The following is a 12076-nucleotide window of genomic DNA, read 5'->3' as shown; positions in this document are numbered from 1 at the left end:
TTCTGTATAAGTACCAGCTGCACCACTGAACCTCTGTCTGCTCTCCTGGACGACCCCCACGCCCCAGTTTCAGGCTTCACCTCCCTACACTGCAGCCTATGTCCCAAGGCCAGCCTGATTATACCAGCACAGAGCCCTTCTCAACAACCAGGCCCACAATCCCAGAGTCGAGTCTCTGGTAGCCCTTCGCCACTCATCCTCCCAACCCCAACCCATCCCTGAGAGTACAGCTCCACCTTCTCTCCCCAGATGCCCCTGCCCTCACAATGGGCTAGGAATGCTCCACCAATAGGCCCTGCAGCTTCAGAAGTTCAGGAGGTCACCTGCTCATGGCACAGGCCCCTCAGATAGCCTCTGCAAGTTTAGGATAGATACTCAGCTCTCAGTCTGAGATACAGGCCCTAACTGGGCCAATGCTCCGAGGAAGGGCCAGTCCCTTCCCAGGAAAATCAAACCAGCAAGCAGCCCAGATTGCATGCTCTTGATGGCTCCAAGTTATTCCATGTTTGCCAACACCAGGGCACTAGAGAACTGGCCCTGCAGAAACAACCAGCAGTGACCCTGGCATTGCAGGCAGCCATAGCTCCTGGAGCCACCACTCTGCCTGGACACACCCAAGACCTGCCTAGTGGGTAAACAGTAGAAATGGCTTACCCCCGCAAGGACAGTCCTCAGCTCTGGCAAAGCTCACAACCATTAGCTCTGTAGGGACCTGGGCTCCCTCAGTCCTTCAGCAGCCTCACTATTCCCATTTCACAGATAGGAAGGCAGCAATGCTTGGACCAGGGAACCTGCTCTACCCAAGTGGTTCTATGTCCTCTGGGTTTGTAGTTTCCAGGCACGGAGACAGTCTCAGCACAGGCTGGTCTCTCTTGGAAGAACCTGAAACACAGCCTGGCCTGGAGTACATAGTGTGACCCTTCTATAAGCACTGCAACCTGCAGTTCCCCTCAAGTAAGGTCAGGGGCATAGCTTGAGTTTGCCCAGCTCCAGGGACAGAGATCCCCTGGCCTGGCTGTGCCTACAGATGACGTGCCAGCCTTGAAAGGTGAGAGAACTGGGCAGCCCTGCAACCACAAAGTGGCTGCCTAGTTCTACTCAGGACTCAAGGAACCCATGGTGTGTACAGCCTTAGAGGTACTACCCTTGGGTGGAAAGTAAGTACATGAAAAGGGCTGTGGGGACAGGAAGGGTCCACTAGGATGGGAGGTTGCCAGGCTGGCAAATGATTCCATACAGAAAACTGCGTGGACCTAGAACAAACTTCAACATAGCATGGAAGTAGGGCAAAACTAAAGAAACTGAGGCAGGGATGATAAACCTTAGAGGCTCTAACGGGGTCCTGACCCAAAAGGATGCAGCAGTGCCTCTACAGGGACACCAAGAACATGGAGCCCTAGGGACGGAGGCATGCAACCTGGCCCAAGGTCCTCAATAGGATAGTAGTGGCCAAGTCATATCCCTGGACACTTACCTTGGGGTCTGACCCAGTCACCCATCCAGAGTAGCTCAGGCTGAGTTGGCTCATGGGCAGGAGGAAAGCAGCCCTGGCTGCCTGCCAGACCTCTGGGCTGCCCCTGCCTGCAGCCGCCTCCATCCGGCTTCCCTGATCCAAAGCGCCAGGACCTGCAGCTGCTGGTGCCCCAGTGGCAGCCTCTGCCCACCCCCCATGTCTGCCTTAGACCTTCCTTCCTCAGCTGGCGGGGAGGGTATCCTGCCAGTGTCCGTGGGGATAAGTAAACACTGCTCCTGAGTCAGAAACACGGGGACATGCAGAGCCAGGTAGGAGCCGTGGAAGCTTCTGCATGCAGCCATGCTGCCAGGAGCCTGCAGCCTCCAGGATGGCCTGAATCCAAACCCCCAAGACCCCACCTCAGGCTGTCCACCCGGAGTTGATTTTGAAAGGATCTGCAGTCTTTCAGCAGTCATGCAGCCAGCCAGTTGCAAGGCTGGAGCCTCACAGGAGCCAGGAAGAGGCAGGCCCTGTAGGAAACAGAGTGTCCTGTAAGGGCCCGCTGAGGGCATGGAGGCTTCCCAGAGCCACCTCAGCTCCAGGACTTGGGAGATTAGCAGCAGGACAAGTGACAGACTGGACACCAGAGCACACACTGGTGTCCAGGGCACACACTGGGACCTGGCCCACACCAAAGGCACTGACCCCAGGAGGTCCAGATGAGAGGAAAAGAAGCCCAGGATCTTGGCATCAAAGATTTATTAGCATCAGCACCATCCCACCCTAGACCTTCCAGCCTCCCAGCATCACAGGTTAGAACCTTCATCCCCCACGTCCCTGATGTTCCCTTACCCACTCACTTAGCATTTCTCATGAAGAATTTCCCAAGACCAGGATGCCAGCCTGTGATATCTGGGCACTGCGTCTTTCCAGCTCTTACCAGGGAGCACTGCAGCCCCCATACCCAGCTCATCCTCAGTCATCAAGGAAGTCATCCCAGGGACATCCACTGGCAGCTGAGCTTCTGTCTTGGACAAAGGTATTTATTCCAGGACAGTACTTACACTATTGCCTAGAACTGGCAGCAGCTAGGGTCCTGGTCATAAAGGGTGGCACCCTGACCTTCCTATCTGGGTGGTAATGTGCACCATGGATGATTCTCAATTTGGCAAGTTTGACTACTACTAGCATAGAGGTCAAAGCTGGAGGCCCAGGATTGGCAAGGCCTCGTTGGCACTGGCCCTTGTATCTACTGGGAGACCAGCCTTTCACTACCCTGAGCCAATTCTGTCCTCAGGCCACTCCTCAGCCAGTGCCACCCCACCTTGTCCTCATCCAGAAGTGCACTTCAAAATCACCCACAAAACACTCCCCACCTCACTGCGTCAGGCACAGTTTGGTTATCAAAGCTTCAGAAAAAATCTTCACCCTTTGCCAGAAGTAAGAGTGGTTGGAGGCAGCTGGCATTAGGTATAGCCCATTCCTTAACACACAGTAGGTGCTCAGTTACCATACATGAATGCATGAACAGAAAAGCATTCAATAAGTGAGAGCTTGTTTCAGAGGATACCACAGCCTGGCAGCAGGTTCAAGATACAGATGGGGAGTGCCAAGACATGGGCCCAACCCCCTCCAAACTCCACTCTGCTCTGCAAACAGGGAAGGGAACCAAGGAAGCGAATGCCATCCCCTAAACCATTCCTGTAACAAACACTGGTGGCTGAGCTCCACCTCAGCCTCCCACTCAGGAGCCTGTATGAATGGTCCCTTCCTGTTAACTGTTCCAACCCAGCAAAAAGGATGCACAGTGGTAAGTTACTGCAAGGCACAACTGGGTTGCCAAGTCTGTAACTGGATTATCCCAGTGACACCCCAGGAACAGTGTGACCTGCTCTCAACAGATGCTGCATGATAACCTTCTGCTCTGGGACCCTCAGGCTCCCTTGAGGTGAGAGGATGTGGGTCACTGGAGCTCCCAGCACCTCTTTCCAGTCAAGACCCTCACCTAAAGACTGAACCCTTATGGGGTGACAAGAAGGGGACTGAAGAGAAACTGATGCCCAGAGAGGGTAGATTGGCATCTGGACCCTGAGGCCCAAGGGTAGACCTGTGCTGCCTGTAATACTCGGGCCAGTTTGTAAGCTGGATTCTAGATACTTCCTGACAAGCAGAGCTATAAATATTAGCTTTGCGATTCATAATATTGTGAGTAGAGAACTGGAAATAGAAACCAGGAGTGCCAAGCACAAGAAAGACTAGGGTGAGCAGAAGCAGGGCAGTTTCTAGATCAGGCCTTGGAGGGCTGGAGAGGGGGAAGCCACGTTTATCTTCAGATTATCTACAAGGACACTGGGTCAACCGAAGTCAGAGCCTCAGCTAAGTAGAACTGCACCCACCGAGGCCCAGCTCCTTGCTTGACAGCAGCTCTGGTTACAGCTGAATGTGGCTGTGCAGCACAGACACTCACACATCCTCAGCTGCCAGCTCCCATGCCTGGAATGCCAGCAGGTCTATGCAGTTCTTTGCTTGAAGGGGGTGTGGATCTGCAAGCCACAGACTTCAGACAGCCTCCAGACATGCAGGCATCCCCAAGATGAGGTTCCCTTATCCTGAGCCAGAAAGCCAGGAAACAGGGGCACCTCTGCTGCATTAACCTGCCCAAGTGGAATAGGTGGAGAGGGGTGTAACCCTGCAGACTCAGGACCAAGCCCAGCTTGCCTAGGGAATACACAGTGGCCACTGATTAGTGGGCAATTTCAGCCACCCAAGTCTCCGGCTGGCTAGCTGGCTGGCAGTTTCCAAGTGGCTATTCTACAGTCCCCGAGTGTCATTCCCCCCCATCAGGCACTCCTAGTGGTAGCCAAGGCAGAGCAGGGGCAAGAGTCACACTGGAGGCCATATGTTAAGTCACATGACTTGTGCATAAATGGCTTCTGGCACATTTAATGAAGAGATAATGTCAGCAAGATAACTCAAAGGAGGATGGTCTTGCTGGGTTCACACCACCCAAGGAAAAACTAGCCTTCAGGGAGAAAAAAAAAATCAGGTCTTTGAAAGGGGAGCCATTCACTGCACCAGGTTCCAAGATAAAGCCCAGCAGGAGCAGAGACGTCACAACCTGATTAATGCCTAATCATTTATCTGGCAGTGACAGCTCACTACCATGTGACACATATCCAGGAGCTTTCTCTGTGCCGCAGGAGTCCCTGCAGTGGGTGCACAGGTGCGACTCAGGCAGGGTTTGCTCAGCCCAGCCGGTGCCCCTCCAAGCAGGAACACGAGCTTGTAACTTGGATCTTCCACTCCTCCGCGCGACTTCTGCACCCCAGCAGTATTTTACGCCCCACAACGGGCACAGCTGCTCCCCACCAGCCACTCCTACAAGCCTCGAGAGTGTGGGGGCCCACGACAGAGACAGGGCTGCCCAGCTTGCAAGTAACAGGGCAAAGCCATCGCACGTCTGACCCCGGCTGAACGGACCACGATTCTACAAACAGCCAAATTCAACAGTGCGTCTGAACAAAGAAAAGTGCGTTAATTACGGCAGATGTGCGGAGTTGGGGGCTCAGCTCTCCGCGCTCCTCGGCCTGGACCCAGCGCCCGAAATCCCCTCTGCTGAGCAGCGCGATCTCCCGCCCCGAAAGTCGCGGAGACTTTGGGAGAGACCCACTTTCGCCCCCCAGCAGCGGCCGCGCGGCTGCGCCCAGAAACCCGGGCGGGAGGAAACCGAAAGCAGGCGCCGGGCCGCGCCGCCCCGCCCCGGGCCGGGTGCCTGGGCCAGTAGGGGGGTGTCCCGTGGGACTCCAGGGTGTCCCGGGCCTGCGCCCCCGCCCCGCTCACTTTTTCGTGCAGTCCAGCAGGATCCCGGCGAAGCTGCGCTCGCCGCAGCTCACAGTGACCACCAGCGCGCCGTTGACGACCTGCTCCACCCGCACCGGCAGCCGGCAGCCGGCCCGCGGCTCCATGCTCCCGCTGCGTCCCAGGGCCGCCCGCCGCCCGCCGCCGCCGCCGCCGCCGCCGGGTCAGCCCCGCGTGACGCCGCCTGACGTCACAAAGCTCGCTCGGCCGGCAGCCACCGCCGAGCCGGGCCGGAGCGCGCGGCCGCGGGCTTCGCTCCCGGCGCGGGCCAGCAGCTCACAGCGTGTGCCCGGCGGCCCCCGCTGCTCGCTGGACGGGACCGAGAACGCATTGCGGAGCCCACCAGCGGGGAGGGAGCTCCGTTACTGGCCCCGCCACGCTGGCCAGGATCGTCCCTGACCTGGGAGCGTCCCGGGAGGCCTCGAGAGGCAGGCGCTGCCCAGTAGGGGGCTCGGGGAGGGGACACTCCGCTGGCCCAGGTCCAAGGGTCCCCTCCCCTCCCCCACGGCTCCGCTCCGGGGCCCCTCCTTCTTCCTGATCCTTTCGAGGGCCCCTCCCCGCCCCGCCTGGGCCCCTCCCTCTCCCTATACCCCTGGGTCCCTTTCCATCGGGGTCTGCGCCCAGGTACTCTGACAGCGCTCTGGCGCGGGTTCTGGTGGCCACCGGCCACTAAGGAAAGTCCCTCGCGGTGCGGGCAAGAAGCCGGTCTAGCCGGGCGGAGGAGACGCGGGGAGCAGAAGAGCACCCGCAGCTGCCTGAAGCCTCCCGCACTGCATGGCAGGGGCGGGGCTGAGCACCCCGGGTTTGCTCGGCGACTTCTTGGGCGATCGGAGAACTCCTGATCGCTCTGGCCCGCTTTGCATACCGGGGCGGGGGGTGCCTGGCGTTGGGATTCAGGAGAGTGACTTCGCCCAGAGGTCTCGGAAGTGTGACTCAGGGACCGAAGGGCCTGCGGCGCCCAAACCACAAGTCCTGATGACTCTCCGCCCAGAGGCGGAAAGAGCACCTTCCCAAAGCGTGGGGCTCCCGGCGCGCACAGCTCGGCCAGCCCAGGCAGGCTGGATAGGGTGGGAGGTGGTAGCGCCAAACGGACGCCGACGGCTACCCTAGCCCCACAGCAGACCACTGCCAGAGACCCGGCCTGTGGCAGTGACCTTGGCCGCAGCGACCCAGACCCCTAAACCCGGCTTGCAGCGCCTGACACAGCACTAGAGGCGAGGGGATGGGGCAGCAGAGCTGTCCTGAACACCCGCCTGCTGGGCCGAGACTGCCACCCCTGGCACCACAGAGGACAGTCGGGCCACCATGGCGCCATTCGACCTCACCCTCAAACGGCCGGGTCTGAGGAGCCTGAGAAGAAGCCGGGATATCGGGCAGGCCGCGGGCCCTCGGGCACCACTCAAGCGCCATCCCCGATAGGGCCTGGGGTTCGGCTGACTTTGGAGCAAAAATTACAGGTCCCAGGTGCAGCTAGGGGACTGGCTGGAGGCTGGCTACTACTCAGCACAAGTGCCAACCTGAGTGCCTCTCTGTAGGTGCTCAAGATGTCTGTTGGGCACCGACCTTCCTGGGCACTGGGGACAGCACCACAGACCACAACCTCCCAGGTTGATGGGGACAACGTGGGACTGGGGATGTCCAGGCAGAGGCCCTGCGTATGGAGAGTGCAGCACAGGAGGAGTGTGGGGAGATGTTTGAATAAACAAGTGACCAAACAGGGTACCCAGATAGCAGAGGGGGGCCTAACAGTTGGAGAGTGCAAGTTTGTTAGAGGGTGGGATGGACAGAATGAATGCCTCTGAATGCTATTGGCCTGTTGTGAGGAATGTGCTTCCTAATAACTCTCCAGGTGTCAGCTGAAAGAGCAATTTTGGGTGTGGTAGAGGACACACCTAAGGACTAGCAAGGGCTGGGGAGGGGCCGGGGTGTGGAGGCGTGGAAGTCCTTGGGATTCCTGAGGGCCTGAGGCAGGCAGCCGGAAGCTCCCAGGCTGGTGGTCAAAGCAGAGAAGGGAAGAAACCAGGAAGAAGCCTCTGCTGGCTGGTTTGTGTTAGGTGTTGTGTATTTTTAAATGAATTTAAAAGTCATTTTTTAAAACTGTCCACTAGGTAGAATATTTTAGAAAGACAGCAGACAGGGAGATAGATGGTTTGCAATTTAAATAGTGACCTTTCAGCATCAGTCCTGCCCACGGCCCCCTACTGGCTCCCTCCTTTCTTATTTCTAGAAGGCTATGGGGGTTTCCGGAATCTGATTCAAATGTAGATGACCCAAGGCCACTTGAGTCAAACCTGGTGCCCCAGGTTCCTCTCTCTACTTGCCCTCCCAGGTTGGGCAAGCCCGGCCTATGTGCTCACTGCTGGGAGCATCCTCCAAAGTCCCCTGCTCCTGCTGGCCCATCCTGGGAAGAAAGCCTGGGGTACGTGGGCTACCTGATTTGAGCTGGAGAGAAGCTTGCAGAATGCCCCTTCCACTGTAATTTCCCCTCATTGGTCTCCAGGCTTTGACTTCAGCACACTTAAGTCCCTGAAGCCTTTAGCCCCCTGGCTGCAGGCACCACCTTGGTGGGCCTGGGAAGCACCAGGGCATTGCCTCTCCAGGGCTGGCCCTAGAGGGTCAAATGGGAGCAAAGTGGAAGTGCCCAGGAGACCATATGGGGCTCTTATTGAGACCTGAGCAAGGTGACCATTTAGGAGCTGGGCAGTAGAGGTGTCCAAGATTAGGCTGTAATGGTGGAAGAGGGGTTTCAGTGTTCTTTCCAGGCCAGGGATTTAGCTCAGTGGCCTAAGTGCCGGCCTGGCAAGTACAAGGTCATGAGTGTTCTTGGGGGCTAGGGATTTAGCTCAGTGGCATAAGCACCTGCTTTGCAAGCAGGCAGTTGTGAGTTCTATCCCTGGTACCGATAAAAAGGAAAAAGACAAAAAAAAGTGTTCTCTCCAGAAAACAGTAAAGGAAGGCTGGTGGCAGGGTGTCTCCCTCTGGGCCCTGGTCTCTGCTCCAGAATTTGCCCTCAGTAGCCTGGCCACTACTCACCAGTCCTGTGCCTGTCCCTCCATCTGGCAGAGTGACTCATTCTTCAGATCCCGGCTCAAACAGCCCTTTCTTGAACACCTCAGCTAAGACCCAGCCAGCATTGGTCCATTCAGAGTCTCACTGACTACGCTACATAGCTAGCCTTAGTCTCTCCCAGAAGACAGGGGACTCACAGGGGTTTCCCCAAGACTGTGGCGATGCTACCATGACCACTGGCCTGTCCCTGGGTTGCAGACCTGTGAAATATATGCAAACACACACACACACCCCAAACCTGCCGGCTGAGTGGGTGCCCTGCCAGGCAGCCTGACTTTGTCAGAGGAGTGTTTTTGAGACAGAATCAGTGTAGAGGCCTCACGGGCCATAGCCATGTACTGGAGAACATGGATTCTCCCAGGAGTCTGTCCCCAGAAGTGAAATGGGGTGGGGCCCTGATACTTAGGCCCCCACTGCTGCCTTCTAACAGGCTTCATGCTACGGCAGTTGGAAGGTCATCTTCAGTAAGCAGCCGTCATGGGTGCAGGGTAGAGTGAGGTGCATAAGCACACCAGACCTCTCCCCAAGGTATTTTAAAAGGAAACCAGTAGCAACACAGTTTATAATAGCCAGATCTTGGACCCACCTAAATGCCCATTGACCGAGGGGTAAATAAAAAAGATGTGGTATTTTGTACAATGGTGTACTATTCAGCCATAAAGAATAATAAACTGGACACTTTTATAGGTAAATGGATGCACCTTGAGAATACACTCAGTGAAATAAATAAGACACATGTATAAACATTGTGTTGTTTCATTAGTGTGACAAACTAATGTAAATTATATAGTTAAGCTAGTTATACTACTGATTTCTGTGAGTTTACTAAAAGATTTGTACTGGTATTGTTCGGGCAATTGACAGCAGATGTCTTATGCTCTGGGTAAGTGATTTGGGGATGACAGTGCTCAATGTATGTACCATTGTTACCCCCTGATTGACATGCTTTGAAATTTTATTATCGTTTCTCCTCAGCTATAAAATGGGACTAATGAGGGGCTGGGATTTAGCTCAGAGACAAAAATGCCTGCCTTTGGTCATGAGTTCGATCCCTGGTACCGATAAAAAAAAATTTTTTTTTTTTTTTTGAAAAAGGGGCTGGGGATTTAGCTCAGCAGCATAAGCGCCTGCCTTGCAAGTGTGTGGTTGGAGTTTGATCCCAGTACCGATAAAAAAAAGACAAAAAAGGTGGGACTAATGATGCTCCTTACCATATAGGCTTGTAGCGCAGACTGAGTCATTTTCATGGGATTTTTATCATAGCACCAGCTCCCGGCAAGGATCTGCAAAAATCAGCTGCCATTACTGTCACCACTACCACCATCTACACTATCACCATTGCCACCACTACCAGCAGCAGCAGCAGCGTCACCACCACTGCCTCTACATTCACTCTCACTACCATCACGATTTTAATAGCCCTCACATCTCCATCACAGCTATAGGTTTTTTCCTATAGCTGTGTCCATCCCATACCCTAAGGCCCTGAATTGGTCAGGGCTGGGTTGGAGAAGCAAACCTACACCCACATGCCCTGTGTATCCACCCCTGCGGGTATTTGGCTGAAGTCATTGGAAGTTGCTGCCTAGACTGGGAGATGAGTGCTTGCAGAGAGCTGCCCTGTATCCTCACCCTGCATCCTGAGAAGCCCCCATGGGCAGCAGGGCTCTTGAACCTCCTCCAGGCTGAGATCCAAGAAGCCTCTATTTGTGTTTTTTTTTTTTTTTTTTTTTGGTCTTTTTCATTTTTATCGGTACCAGGGATTGAACTCGTGACTGCTTGCTTGCAAGGCAGGCGCTTATGCGGCTGAGCTAAATCCCCCCCCCCTTGCCTTTGTTTTTTTCAAGAAGCCTCTTAATGATTGCTTTGGCTTCAAAAAGAAAAGTGACTTGTGTCCTTTTTCAGTGGCCTGTTTCTCTCATTAGTCTATTCTCCATGACGAGCATGTTCTCCATGAGCAACTCATGCCAAACACACCAAACTGGCTTTGGGTCACTGAGAATAGTGGCTGAGCTCTCGGTTACTCCACAGGCATTTGGAACTCTCTCCTCCAAAGGTGTTTTCAGCTTACACACACTGTCTGAATCCTTGTTTTACCTGGTTGGACATTAACCCTTCATATTCCAGAAAAAAGGATAGAGATGAAAAGATTTTGCTCTGGATGGGAGGCTGCAGCAGTGGGAGGCTGGGAGGCGAAACCAAGGGGCTCTATCTTGAGGTCACCTTTCCCACCCCCACGCAATTTACCTGTGGTTGGAAATGAGTTCCAGTGGGCTACCTGTGCATCAGTAATGCCCCTTAGGCACACCCCAAACCTAAGCTATATGTATGCCCCCACACCACGTGTCGGGCAAAGAAAATGCCAGATCCCGGAGGTCATGGAGTCTCTCTCCGCATTCTTAAAGGCCACTTTTATTTCATATTTCTTATCTTTTTAGCTGCGCCGAAAATTCTATCAGGAGAATTCCTATTCCCCCCCCCTCTTTCTTTTCCCTCTTTCTATAAAATTTGGGACTCCTTTGCTAAAAACCTTGTGATATTTCACAATTAAACTAGTTTTGCCATGCATATCTGGGGACTGTTAAAGAAAAACCTGGAGTACATAAATATTTTCATACTCCAGCTTTCAGGGGCACAATCACACTTCTTGCTCTTGATTCCCACTTCAAGGGCAGGTTCCTGACCAGCATCCAGGGTGCCAGGTGGGCAGCAGGTGTGGCAGCATCCATGGGCAGGTAAGGCATGGTGCTTCTTCCAGATGGAGAAAAAAATCTAGGCAATGGTGTTTCTGCAGACCCTGTTGTCTACACCTAGTGGGGTTTCTCTCAACTCTTCTCAGCAGGCGTAGCCCTGCACCTGCCCCCGTCTGTAATGCTCAGGGATCCCAGAGAAGCCTGTGGACTTTGCTAGGTGCTGGCCTGCCAAGGAGACGGCTGTGCTGGGTCCATCTTATCACTGTTGGAAGAAGGCTCCCCACCTCCATTCATCCTCATCCTTTTAACCAAACCAGGCTGCTTCACTGGAAGCTGAGCCTCCACCTATATTGAGAAACCTCGGGAGCTCACAGTGGATAGGCCAGGAAGGTTCTCAGATCTGCAGCCAGCGGGGAGGGGCATACAGCCCTTCACTCAGCTCTGAGGCCACCTGCTGGCTCCACCTGGAAGAGGCTGGTGGTCTCCTGCTGAGGCAAGGCTTTCTCCCTCAGCTCTGCCCCACACCCCCTAAGCTGAAATTCTCCCTGGAGCCCACCTCACCACAGCCCAGAAATGTGACTTTCTGCACTTGAGGAGATGCAGGCTACAATTCCAACCTGACTCAGTGAGACTGCTTGCTTCTGTGCCTTCTGCATCAGGCTCACTCTGCCAAGGGCTGGCAAAGCACCTAGTTTCTTCCTGGCCACCAGAGGGAAGACAGGAGCACTGTTGCCAGTGGGCCTGCCCAAAATAGACTCAGCACCTTGCTGTCAGGTTCAGGGGCCACCCCATGCCCACTTGAGAGCCCCGCCTCTCTGGTCATGTTTGTCACAGGGGCTGCATGAGTTGGGATTTGCTCTACCTTGGGACGTGTCTCAGGATCCATGTCAGGCTCTCTGCTGTGTCCTTTTGACATCTGGGTGGTATCTTGGGGTTTCAAGTGGTCCTCCTCTGGGCTGGGCTGCCCTCTCAGCCGTGAGTGTGGCCCTCCTTCCTGACACTC

The 12076-nt window shown here is 54.9% G+C and overlaps 1 protein-coding gene across 6 annotated transcripts in view; it reads right to left on the bottom strand.

Moving 5' to 3' along the window:
* Positions 1–12076, bottom strand: part of Pwwp2b (PWWP domain containing 2B) — a 35788-nt gene extending 23712 nt beyond the window's left edge. For 4 of the 6 annotated variants that reach the window (XR_010046286.1, XR_010046287.1, XM_063245000.1 and 1 more), the window contains exon 1: positions 5294–5429. Coding sequence is in view for 2 of the 6 variants with exons in the window: in XM_063245000.1 (XP_063101070.1) it covers positions 5294–5418 (125 nt within the window). In the remaining 4 variants the exon portion in view is untranslated. Of the gene's footprint in view, positions 1–4995; positions 5015–5293; positions 5430–11935 lie in introns of those variants that run through there. The other 2 variants (XM_063245001.1, XM_063245002.1) reach the window with 2 other exon arrangements.

Source organism: Cavia porcellus, unplaced genomic scaffold, assembly GCF_034190915.1.
Source record: "Cavia porcellus strain 051 isolate PalLab524CR breed Dunkin Hartley unplaced genomic scaffold, mCavPor4.1 scaffold_2, whole genome shotgun sequence".
Taxonomy (NCBI): domain Eukaryota; kingdom Metazoa; phylum Chordata; class Mammalia; order Rodentia; family Caviidae; genus Cavia; species Cavia porcellus.
This window is presented reverse-complemented; position numbering and strand designations above follow the sequence as displayed.